Genomic DNA, 12,765 nt, shown 5'->3' on the forward strand with positions numbered 1-12,765 from the left:
AAGGAATATAATTCATCTTGCACCGAGGAACAACAAGGATTTGCTTTTTCAGGGTTATATGGATTTGAAATCAGTTTGCTGGGAGCGGCAGGTTATTTGAGTACAGGTTTTCGGTGCAGGCTCAGTCTCTCTTACAGACAGTGCGGCTACGACAGGGAGGGCAGTCTATCACCAGCGGGTAAGCAGCAGTCAAAGCAGATCAGCCTGGGATAGACCAGCTCAAACTCTTCACAAGTTGAAGTATTCACACTTCATGATCACTATTCAGTAAGGGTTTGAGGGAAGATAGTTTGTCATTCCAGTTGAACAGACAGTAGTTGGAACATTTCTCACCCTTAAATGTAATCAGGCGTCTCCCAGTCTGATTGAAGCCTTTGCATAGAATCCACACACCTTCCTTCACCTCATGGGATGAGACCTGGTTGTTGAAACCAAATCTCCTCAGATCATCAACAGGTCCACTGATGCTTCGAGATTGACCCCGAAACTCTACATGTTCATATAGAACGATTTCAGGATTTCCTAATTCCTCCTTCACCAGGCGCAATGACATAATCTCTCTGTCCATGCAGCCAAGGTTGTTGTGTTCACCTTGCCCATAAACCATGAAATCCCCTTTCATGTCTTTGTCCTTGTAAGCAACCCTGTGTTTGCCCACCACTTTCAGGGAGCGAGCAGTTTTAGCGAATGACTCAGTCTCTAGATTGGAGACACTGTCTGTAAACTCCTTCCAGTTGCCTCTGCAATCTGGCTCTTCGAACAGCACAATCTTGCTCATGGTGTCAGCGGCTGTGTTTCTGTTGTCAGGTTTCAGTGCAATGAGCAGCAGTGAAATCTAACGATGGTTTCTTGGTGTGAGAGTGAGGTTTTTATACTCTCTCCCTCTGCTGACTCAACATGATATAATCAATAATCATCACCCAATAGGCAATCAGCAGCTACTGAATCCACCCACAAAACACAAACTCCCAAAGGGTGACCCACCTTTACTTGGAACATTTCACAATTGGAACAGATATGCCATGAAAATTCAGAATAGAGCACACACTGGGTGACCCACATCTCAGAAACCAAGCTCATTACTGTTTGACACCCTCTGGTGGCTGGGAGCGAGTGTGGTGAACTGTTCCGAATGTGTGAATTGTTGTATTGGTGGCTGAATTAAAGTTACACACTTTCACCTTAACATTGGTGTTGTGATCCTGTGTCTGTGTCGATCTGAAAGTACTGGGACAGTGGCAGCGTCAGACCATGTCACAATCTTCAAAATAAGTTGGCGAATTTGTCACTAACAAGTGGATATTCACCTCTATTTAGCCCACAATGTTACAGCACTATAACAGCAGAGAATGGGGAAGCATTTGAGAAACTGACAGGGGGAGGTTTTCCTCCAGTCCCCATGCTCCGATTTTCCTTTACACATTCAGCCACTGTCACAGCTCTGCTGGACAAACCTGAACACTCACCACCTGTCAGACCTTGTGCTAAAAATCTGAGTAAATCAGCTCAGCTATTGCTGCCATTCACATTCCAGAGGAGTTGGAAGTGTGAGATATTAATTCTCCCATCCCACTCAGCACAGGAATTCTAGCAGGGAGGGCGGGGAACAGACCATGTAAAGGTCTATTGAAGTCAGATAAGAATCTCCAGTTTTCCAGTGATGATGAACCCTGCACAATTGAATCAAACAAGCGAAACTTTTTCAGCCCAGGGTGTTGCTTTAATCAGTGCCTTCTGGATGAATCCTGGAGCTGCCCCGGAATGTGGACACAATGATATATAATCCAGATCTGCTCTCCTACACAGTCCTGCAGGCCCCAGCTCAGGCAGCTGATCCTAGGTGAAAGCACATTTCTACAGCTATTAGAATCTGAAACAAAAACAGAAAATGTTGGAAAACCTCAGCAGGTCTGACAGCATCTGTGATGAGAGAATCGAGCCAATGTTTCATGTCTGGATGATCCTTCGTCAGAGTTGAAGATGAAGAAAATAGGACAAGGTTTATACTGTTCGGGTGAGGGATGAAGGGGTGGAGGCAGGGGTGTTAATTGTCAAAGATATTATAGACAAAAAGGCAAAGGGGATGTAAGTAGTAGTTACCACAGGTAAAAAGGGTGCTAATACCAGCCATTTAGAGATCAGAATGTGTAAATGTCAGAACAGAGGTAAACAGATTGGCAAAGGACAACTTGAGACATGTAACAGATTGCCCTAGTGGGGTGGGGTGGGTTGGGGTGGGGAGGGGAATAATTTGGAAAGCGAGATTTTAAAGAATTGGTAAAATGAAACAATGGAAGAAATGAAAATTTAAATACTGGAAATCAAACAATAAAAGTAATAAATGAAATGAAGTGAAATAAAATAAATGGAAATGGGGTGAAGGTGGAGGAACAAGTTCAGGCTGTGAAGGTGTTGAACTCAATGTTCATTCCAAAGGCTGTAAAATGCCTAACCGAACGTGAGATGCTGTTCCTCCAGTTTACATTGGGGCTCACAAGAACATTGCAAAAGGCCAACGATGGACATGTGGGCAGGAGAGGAGGGTGGTGTCTTGAAATGGATCAAAGGTGTTCTGCAAAGAGGTCACCCTGTCTGCAATGGGTCTCTCCATAGTCGAGTAGACTGCATTGGGAGCAGCAAATACAATAGACCAGATTAAAGGAGGTGCATGTGAAACACTGCTTCACCCAGAAAAGAGTGATTAGGATCTGGGATAGTGAGCGGAGAGGGTGGGGAGGGGGCGGAGGGAGGTGGGGTGGGGTCACGGGGGAGGCAGAGGAACAGTTGTCGGGGTTGGATGGATTATGCCCTAAGATTTTGTCGGAGGTCAGGCAGGAGATAATGATCCTCTGAGGATGTTTATAATTTTTATAAATGATCTGGATGAGGGTATAGTTGGGTGGATTAGTAAATTTGCTGATGACACCAAAGTTGGAGGTGTGGTAGATAGTGAGGAAGGGTGTCATAGTTTACAGGGAGACTTGGACAAATTGCAGAGCTGGGCCGAGAGGTGGCGGATGGAGTTTAATGCGGAAAAGTGTGAGGTAATTCACTTTGGCAGGAATAACAGATGTGTAGAGTATAGGGCTAACGGTAGGACTCTGAATAGTGTGGATGAACAGAGGGATCTAGGTGTATGTGTACATAGATCCCTGAAAGTTGGGAATCAAGTAGATAGGGTTGTTAGAAAGGCATACGGTGTCTTGGCGTTTATTGGTAGGGGGATTGAATTTAGGAGCTGCAGCGTCATGTTGCAACTGTACACAACTCTGGTGCGGCCGCACTTGGAGTATTGTGTGCAGTTCTGGTCCCCACATTACAGGAAGGATGTGGAGGCTTTGGAAAGGGTGCAGAGGAGGTTTACCAGGATGTTGCCTGGTATGGAGGGGAGGTCCTATGAGAAGAGACTGAGGGATTTGAGGTTGTTTTCGTTAGAAAGAAGGCGGCTAAGAGGGGACCTTATTGAAACATATAAGATGATTCGAGGTTTAGATAGGGTGGACAGTGATAGCCTTTTTCCTCGGATGGAGAAAGCTAGCACGAGGGGGCATAAGCTTTAAATTAAGGGGTGGTAGTTATAGGACGGATGTCAGGGGTAGGTTCTTTACCCAGAGGGTGGTGAGGGATTGGAATGCCCTGCCTGCTGCAGTTGTAAATGCGCCTAGTTTGGGGGTGTTTAAGAGATCCGTGGATAGGTTTATGGATGGAAAGGGATTGGTTTAGGTTAGAGGGTCATTGCTTTTTAACTGGTCGGCGCAACATCGTGGGCCGATGGGCCTGTTCTGCGCTGTAATGTTCTATGAAAGGACATATGTGCTACACAGCTTTATCTGCTACTGATATGATGGAGATACGAAATGGGTGGGTTCCACTATTTCACACGTTGCAGCAGAGAGTGAAATAATTTCACCAGCTGGCTATATGTTCAACTTCGTGCTTTACTGGATATTTTATTTCTTTTCTTTCTTAATCGAGAACTCGATGGTGGGCCTGCAGTCCCTGAGATACACCCACCCACAGTGCTGTTAGGGAGGCAATTCCATGATTTTGACCTAGCGACAGTGAAGGAACAGTGATATATTTGCAAGTAAGGATGGTGAGGCCTTGAAGGGCAACATCCGGGTGATAGTGCTTCCAGCTATCTGCTGCTCTTGTTCTTCTAGATAGGAGTGGTTGTGGGTTTGGAAGGTACTGTCTAAGGAACCTTGGTGAGTTCCTGCAGTGCATCTTGTAGATGGTACACATGGCTGTCACTGTTCGTCGGTGGTGGAGTGAATGGTTGTCGAATGTGGATGCAGTGTCAATCAAATGGAGTGCTTTCTCCTGGATGGTCTTGAGCTGCTTATTGGAGTTGCACTCAGTTCTCTTACTGAATTCCTAAATCCAATGTCCAGGTATCAGAGTGGAGGTGGTCTATGGATTAATAGGTTTAGTGGGCTTATAGCTGTCCTTTATTAATCTAGTATGAGAGACAGTGACTAGGGCTCTGCGGTGTGGTCAACAGGGATGAGTTCAGCTTGGTGGCGTTACTGTGTGAGGGTGGCATGTGTTTGCATTGTACTACTACCATTAAAGGGACCCAAACTCGTCCTTGATTGTCAAAATCCAAGGAGGAGTCAAGTGATAGTGGAGATGGTCATTGCCTGGCACTTATGTGGCATGAATGTTAGTGTTGTAGGTAAAAGATACATCTGAGACCAGTTATGAGTCAAAGTATAGCAAGTTTATTCAAAAGCTTTTGGGAGATACACCTAGTACCTAACAGCAATTCCCCAGGCTTCTCTCCAAACACAACTTAAGAGCACATATTTATACCCCCCAGTGACTTATGCATCTTCTCATTCTCAGCAGGATCCCAGGCTGTGGCTTATCGTCCATCGTGGGAACATGGCTGGCACGGCGTTTCTTCATGGTTATCTCAAGGCCGCAATTGTCCCACATCAGTGGTGTGATTAGCCCTGAGCTAACATACAGGCCGGCAAAACAAGTTGAAGTTAACGGGGCCGGTATAACAATTTTATGTTCATAGGTTGTATAGCATATAATATCTTGGTACATGACAGTACATAACGAATATATATGAATATATATTTATGGCATGCAAGCTTCACTATGTTAGACAGAAGTCCATAATATTAAAGACACAAACATAGATACGAGCTGGGTCAGCTACACTTCTGAATGGACTATCATAAACTTGCATACAACAGCAAGGACAGCTGCCGTCTTATTGTCTGGGACACACAAAAACAAGTCTTACACCTGTCTGGGATACATGAAAACAAGTCTTACAATATTTTTTTCTTACCAATCTCTAAGTATTACAAAGTTCATTAACCCATTCCCTACTGCACTCCCCCCTGTTGGTCGGGGGCCAGTCAGGCATGGCCCCATGACCAATTTAGAACCAATTGTTACCGGCATATGGCCTAACTCTGTTGTCAGGAGGTCCCTGTACACTTGTGCCCTGTATAACCCGGGCTGTTACTGTTTTACAACAGGCGTTCAATAATGTCATACAAACACAGCAAGCAATAACAATTACAATTAATACAATTAATCCATGCATCAGGTAGGAACCCCATGATGTGAACCAATTCCCCAGCCAGCCCAGAGGGTTATAATCATGATATTGGGTTCCCTTCATCTTGCATTGTCTTTGCTACTTGTTTGATATGATCTGTCAAGCGAGTTATATTCTCCAAAGCATCTGGAACGTACATACAACATTCGGAGCCAACTACAGCACATGCTCCTCCTTGGGAGGCTAGCACATAATCGAGAGCCAATCGGTTCTGTAAGGTCCAGAGAGCTACAACCTCTGCTGATATCTCAGAGATGGCTGTGCTTACCCCCGAGAACCCATCTTTAGTCACATTTGTAATGCTCTCTAGAGTCGAGGCCATAGGTATAAATTTCTGCGAGCCTTTGCTGTCCCGTAGAATGGGTATGCTAACATGAGGAATTGCTAATGGTTCGCTTGGTCTTGAGCAAGTGTATCTTGGGGTGGTTCTGTAAGTCGGCATAATGGTGAATATGGTACCACATATGCTAGATAAAATGACCCTGACCAGTCCCACGGAAGCCAAGGGTAGGCATTGTTTCAGCAGAGAAAATAGGTGCCATTATAGGCAGTCATGCTGCTCACATAAGCGGAGGAGAGACTGACCGAGATGTTGACTGTGGGGCAGTGATTGTAACCTGTTGTACCAGAGTCCTGGCGCTACTGGTAACGTTAATCTGCTGAATAAGCACTAAGACTGAAAATGGTAAAATCGAGCCCAATGTTTCAGTTTACTAAAATTGGGTGATTGCCACAGAGATGCAACTTCCCAGCACAATCTGAACAGCAGAACCCCAGTTGGGTGCAATAATCTGTTTGGCAGAATGTTAGTGTGAGGAAGTCATGACTTCACAACATATGGTGAAACATCAAATGATGAAAGACTGAAGCTGACCGTTTGGCCTATGGTGTAAGGACTGTTTCTTGACAGAGCAAGAAATTTATTTCAACTCTCCACCCCATCCCAACTTTATAAATTTTTCAATAATCTGTTCAAGTATCTATTCGATGCCTTATCTGAAAATTTCTTTTGTCAGTGTGTTCCAGATCACAACTCGCTGTGTAAGAATATGCAGATCCAATGGGATGAAGGAGTACAATATCAAGGGTAGGACCCTTAGCAGTGTTGAAGAGCAGAAGGACCTTGGGGTCCAGGTCCATAGGACTCTTAAATCAGCCTCAAAAGTGGAGGATGTGGTCAAGAAGGCGTATGGTGTACTGGCCTTCATAAGTCGAGGGATTGAGTTTAGGAGTCGGGAGATAATGCTGCAACTTTATAAGACCCTTGTCAGACCCCACTTGGAGTACTGTGCGCAGTTCTGGTCACCTCACTACAAGAAGGATGTGGAAGCTATTGAGAGGGTGCAGAGGAGATTTACAAGGATGTTGCCTGGAATGGGAGGCATGCATATGAAGATAGGTTGAGGGAGCTAGGTCTCTTCTCCCTGGAGAGACAAAGGTTGAGAGGTGACTTGATAGAGGTTTATAAGATGTTGAGAGGTATAGATAGGGTGGGTTCTCGGAGGCTATATCCCAGGGCTGAAATGGTCACTACGAGAGGACACAGGTTTAAGGTGCTGGGGAGCAGGTACAGAGGAGATGTCAGGGGTAAGTTTTTCACTCAGAGGGTAGTGAGTGAGTGGAATCGGCTGCCATCGGTGGTGGTAGAGGCAAACTCAAAGAACAAAACAGCCCAGGAAACAGGCCCTTCGGCCCAACGAGCCTGCGCCGCCACTTTAACATTATGAGTCCCCCCTCCACCCATGACCCTTGTCTATGCTTATGGCATTCCACATTGAGGGAAGACTAATCTAGGGACAATTTGTTACACCAATCAGCCTAATATAGCACATCTTTGGGGTGTGGGAGGAAACTGGAGCACCCGGAGAAAACCCACGCAAGCATGGGGAGAATGCGCAAACTCCCACAGACACTGGCCCAAATCCATGTGTCTGCACAGCAAACAGTGATAGTCACTGAGCTGTCGTCTTGCCCAACATCTGGTCCAGTTTAAGCGTACACTAACGATGTGAAGTACTAGGATATTCTTGAAAAAACCAAGAGCAGCCCTCGTACGACCCATCACGTACAAGGCAGACCGAAGCACCTGTGAATTAAAAGAGAGAAACATCAGTATCATCCACATCCTTATACATTCCCAGGGACATCCTGAGGCTCCTGAACCTTATTTAAAACAGTCTCCTATATCCCTCCATCTCCATCCTGCTCATGTGCCTATCTAAGAAACTCTTAAACAACTCGCTGGGGTCTTTTAAGAGACTTCTGGGTGAGTACATGGGATTTCATGGGATTGAGGGTTATAGATAGTCCTGGTAGGTAGGGATATGATCAGTGCAACTTGTGGGCTGAAGGGCCTGTTTGTGCTGTAGTGTTCTATGTTCTATTTCTCCTTTTCTGTCCCCGTAATTCTTTGACAATTATCTCTAATGTCAGTCCTTTGCATACAAATGTTACTGGAAACAGTTTATCATCATTTACTCTACAAATGATTACAGCCTCTCTCTCTCTCACACACAAGGGCCTGACTGGCTTTTGTTAGCTGTACATTATCATCTACATCATACATTAGTATATCCCATCTGTTAACCCTTTATATTACAGTGTTGAGCTCAAACAGACCCTGTGCCTGCTTCAAGAGCTTTAAGCTGCAGTATTGTACTCAACTTGATGGAATAGGCAGAAATGCAATTGAAGATGGATTAGGTGTCTTTAACTGTCATGATGTGATTATTTTTAAATTCACCTCTCTTTAAACTGCAGCTGCCGTGAGATTATTAAAAAATGCTTTGATTGACAGACCAGGTAGTGAAGGGTCTATTTGGACAATCCTTCAGGGAAGGAAATCTGCTGTCCTTACCTGGTTTGGCCTACATGTGACAACAGAGCCGCAACAATGTGGTTAACTCTCAACTGCCCTTCAAGGCCAACTAGGGATGGACAATAAATGTTGGCCCAGCCAGCAACACCCATGTCCCACAAATGAATAATAATAAAAAAAGTTCTAATAATTGCTGATGTTTTCCTAAGTGCTCTTCATTATGAATTTTTGGCTGAGGTTCTAAAAGTACAATTATATCTGCAAGTGCTTTCAAGTTTGAAAAGGCCACTAAAGAGGTAAGGGTGTGATTAAGAGTTCTTTATCATGAGCAATTAATCACTTGTGGAGAATAAAAGATTTGATGCTTCATTAATGGGAGTGTTTTTCATGATCAATTCTGTATAGTGAGAACTGTATTGAAATTTGAAGAAATTAAGGGAGATCCATCCCCACTTGCCCCATCTCATTTCTCCGCCTCTCTTTGTCCACTCTTTTCCCTTCTCCACTTTCCCCCACTCTCCCCTTTTCCTCACTACCTCGCTCCACTCTTCTCTCCCTCCTTCCTTTCCAACCCACTTCCACCCTACCACTTTGCATAAGAACATAAGAAATAGGAGCAGGAGTAGGCCATCTAGCCCTTCGAGCCTGCCCCGCCATTCAATAAGATCATGGCTGAATGGCCCTCTCCATCTTCTGCTCACACACTCTATTCAATGCCCGCCCTTCCCACTTTTCCCACCTTCTCCCTCCCCTATTTCCTTGCATCTTCTCCCCATTACCCACTTAACATAAGAACATAAGAAATAGGAGCAGGAGTAGGCCATCTAGCCCTTCGAGCCTGCCCCGCCATTCAATAAGATCATGGCTGATCTGTTGTGGCTCAGTTCCACTTTCCCGCCCTCTCCCCATAACCCTTAATCCCCTCTCTTATCAAGAACCCATCAACCCGCGTCTTAAAAATATTTAGCGAGGCAGCCTCCACCACTTCAACGGGCAGAGAATTCCAGAGATTCACCACCCTTTGAGTGAAGAAGTTCCTCCTCAACTCCGTTCTAAACCGCCTCCCCTTTATCTTGAGGCTGTGCCCCCTAGTCCTACTGTCTTTTTTGAGCGGGAAGAGTCTCTCCACCTCTATCCTATCCATCCCATTCATCATCTTATACGTCTCAATGAGATCTCCCCTCATTCTTCTAAACTCTAACGAGTACAAGCCTAGTTTATTCAGCCTCTCCTCATAGCTCAACCCCCTCAACTCCGGTATCAGCCTAGTAAACCTCCTCTGCACTCCCTCATCCTGTTCCCCCCAACTGTTATCCCCTTGCTCATTCACTCACTTTCCCCCTTCTGTCCCTTAGACCCCTCTCTCCCCTCCAATCCCTTTCTCTTGGCACTCTCCCCTCCCTCCCTCATCTCACTTGGCACCCTCTTTTCATCTCTTCTCCCTCTCTCACATCCCCCACCTCTTGATCCCACTCCCCTCGTCTACCACGCTTTCTCTCCCCCACTCCTCTCCCTCTATTGCCTCCCTGTCCTTCCTACTGTCTCTGCCCCTCTCTTCAACTCCCCTTCTCCCTTTCTCCCCCTCTCTCTCCTACCTTCTTCATCGTTCTCTCTCTCCCTCCCTCTCTCTCTCTCTCTCTCTCTCTCTCTCTCTCTCCACTTCCCCATCCCTCTCCATTCTCTTATAATCGAAATGGTAGGAGTGAAGTGCCAACTCTACTCCATGTGTCACAACATATAATTGAAATACTTTTCTAGCTTGTTATACAGCCAAATAAATAGTTTACCTCGTCACCTCGGAATACTCAATGCCCAGGTTTCAAAATTCCCAGGTTACAAAACCATTTTTGTCAAGTCGAAAGGCAAAATTTATTAACACACAGTATGAAATATGAAAATATAAACTTTCAAATTGCCCCAACTCTCTCTCTCACACAAACACCCACAAACACATACATACACACAGACACACACACACAGATACATACACACACATACACATGCATACACCCACGCGCACGCGCGCACACACACACACACACACACACACTCACACAAACCTACTCACACAGTTACATACACACATTCACACAAAAACACATTCACACACACACATTCAGGAAAAACACATATAAGAACATAAGAACATAAGAAATAGGAGCAGGAGTAGGCCATCTGGCCCTTCGAACCTGCCCCGCCATTCAATAAGATCATGACTCAGTTCCACATTCCCGCTTTCTCCCCATAACCCTTAATCCCCTCGCTTATCAAAAACCCATCAACCCGCGTCTTAAAAATATTTAGCGAGGCAGCCTCCACCACCTCAACGGGCAGAGAATTCCAGAGATTCACCACCCTTTGAGTGAAGAAGTTCCTCCTCAACTCCGTTCTAAACCGCCCCCCCCCTTTATCTTGAGGCTGTGCCCCCTACTCCTACTGTCCTTTCTGAGCGGGAAGAGTCTCTCCACCTCTATCCTATCCATCCCATTCATCATCTTATACGTCTCAATAAGATCTCCCCACATTCTTCTAAACTCTAACGAGTACAAGCCTAGTTTATTCAGCCTCTCCTCATAGCTCAACCCCCTCAACTCCGGCATCAGCCTAGAAAACCTCCTCTGCACTCCCTCCAAGGCCAAAATATCCTTGCGTAAGTACGGTGCCCAAAACTGCACACAGTACTCCAGCTGCAGCCTCACCAATGCCCTATATAGCCGCAGCAAGACCTCTCTACTTTTATATTCAATCCCCCTCGCTATGAAGGCCAGCATCCCATTTGCCTTCCTGACCACCTGCTGCACCTGCAAGCTGGGTTTTTGCGACTCATGCACAAGGACCCCGAGGTGTCTACACGCAGACACACACACACGTACATTCACACATACACACACACATACAGATTCTCTCTCTCACACACACACACACACACACATACACACACGTATCTTAAGAAGGATGTTAAGGCCTTGGGAGGGGAATTGGCCAGGATGGCAGCAAAATTAAAGGACTTCAGTTAATGTGTAAAGTCAGGAGAAACTGGAATTGTTCCCCTTGGAGCAGAGAACATTTAAATGAGAAGCTCAGAATCATGAAGGGTTTTGTTAGTGTCAGTGGGTGGTAATTTTTTCCAGGAGCATTAAGAAACAAAAGGTGTCAATTTAAGATTATTGAAAAATGATGCTGTGGGGGAGATGGGGGAAAATAAATAAATTGTGAAACGTTGAATGAGGAAAGATTGAAACCGAGATGGGGAAATGTTTTTATGATGCGGATGTGCCGGCGTTGGACTGTTTTGAAATGTTTTTAGCCAGCAGGTTGATGTGATCTGGAACACACTGGCTGAACCTGAATCAATAGGAACTTTGAAATAGGTGAAATAAATGCTAGGAGGGAAAGAGTTAGATGGACAGGGGATTCACTGTAATTAGATTGTTCTTTCAAATGGCCTTCCAAACACCAATGGCCAAATAGTTTCAATCTTTCCTCATTCAATGTTTCACAATTTATTTAATTGCAGTTGCTTGTTCTGTGAAGAAATTATTTCCTCATACTAACTTCTGTTCAGCTTAGCGGTTGCTTGTCAGATTATATAGGGAGGGCTGGTTTTTTGACTACTAACTGTTGGTGAACATCCTCCCTGCCCAAGATGTCATTCAGTAGTTTACACTGAGATGACCAGTGTGAGGAAATATTAATCCAAACACATTGTCTGCTCTCACAGGTGGATGGAAAGATCCCTCCTCCATGAAGTTTTGTTTAGGCTCTGATTTGGCCAGAGCTCGAACACTATGCTCTCATCTCCTGGCCTCTAGGTTGTATACACTTGCCCAAGATGTGTTGCAATTATTGTTCACTAGCCTATTTCCTGGGATGGGGGGAGTTTATTTTTTCATTCTTAGGATGTGGGAGTCATTAGCTCGGCCAGCACTTATTGCCCATCCTTAATTGCTCTTCGAGAAGGTTGTGGTGAGCTGCCTTCTTGAACCACTGCAGTCTTTGAGGTGTAGGCACACCCACAGTGGTGTCAAGCAGAGAGTTCCAGGATTTTGCCATTTTGCCAATGAAGGGATGGTTGATATATTTCCAAGTCAGGATGCTGAGAGATGTAGAGGGGAACCTCCAGGAGGTGATGTTCCCAGGTATCTGCTGCTCTTGTCCTTCTAGATGGTAGTAGTTGTGAGTTTGGAAAGTGCTTCTAAGGAACCTAGGTGAGTTGCTGCCACAGTGGATCAGTGGTGGATGATTAAGGTGGTGGTTAGTAGCAATCAAACGGGCTGCTTTGTTCTGGATGGAGTTGATTTTCTTGAGTGTTGTTGGAGCTGCACTCATCCAGGCAAGTGGAGAGTATTACATCACACCCTTG

At 45.2% G+C, this 12,765-nt stretch overlaps 1 protein-coding gene across 1 annotated transcript; it reads right to left on the reverse strand.

Annotated features, from left to right (window-relative positions):
• Positions 1-244: 244 nt before the first annotated feature.
• Positions 245-778, reverse strand: LOC145351361 (epidermal differentiation-specific protein-like). The gene has a single exon (XM_080200976.1). The coding sequence runs from the start codon at positions 776-778 to the stop codon at positions 245-247; it is 534 nt and encodes a 177-aa protein (XP_080057102.1).
• Between the last annotated feature and the right edge of the window lie 11,987 nt (positions 779-12,765).

Source organism: Carcharhinus amblyrhynchos, chromosome 13 (genome assembly GCF_965287045.1).
Source record: "Carcharhinus amblyrhynchos chromosome 13, sCarAmb.v2.hapA, whole genome shotgun sequence".
Lineage (NCBI taxonomy): Eukaryota > Metazoa > Chordata > Chondrichthyes > Carcharhiniformes > Carcharhinidae > Carcharhinus > Carcharhinus amblyrhynchos.

Excerpts from the sequence above, each read along its gene's own strand:
- LOC145351361 (XM_080200976.1), bottom strand. The coding sequence starts at position 778 with ATGAGCAAGATTGTGCTGTTCGAAGAGCCAGATTGCAGAGGCAACTGG.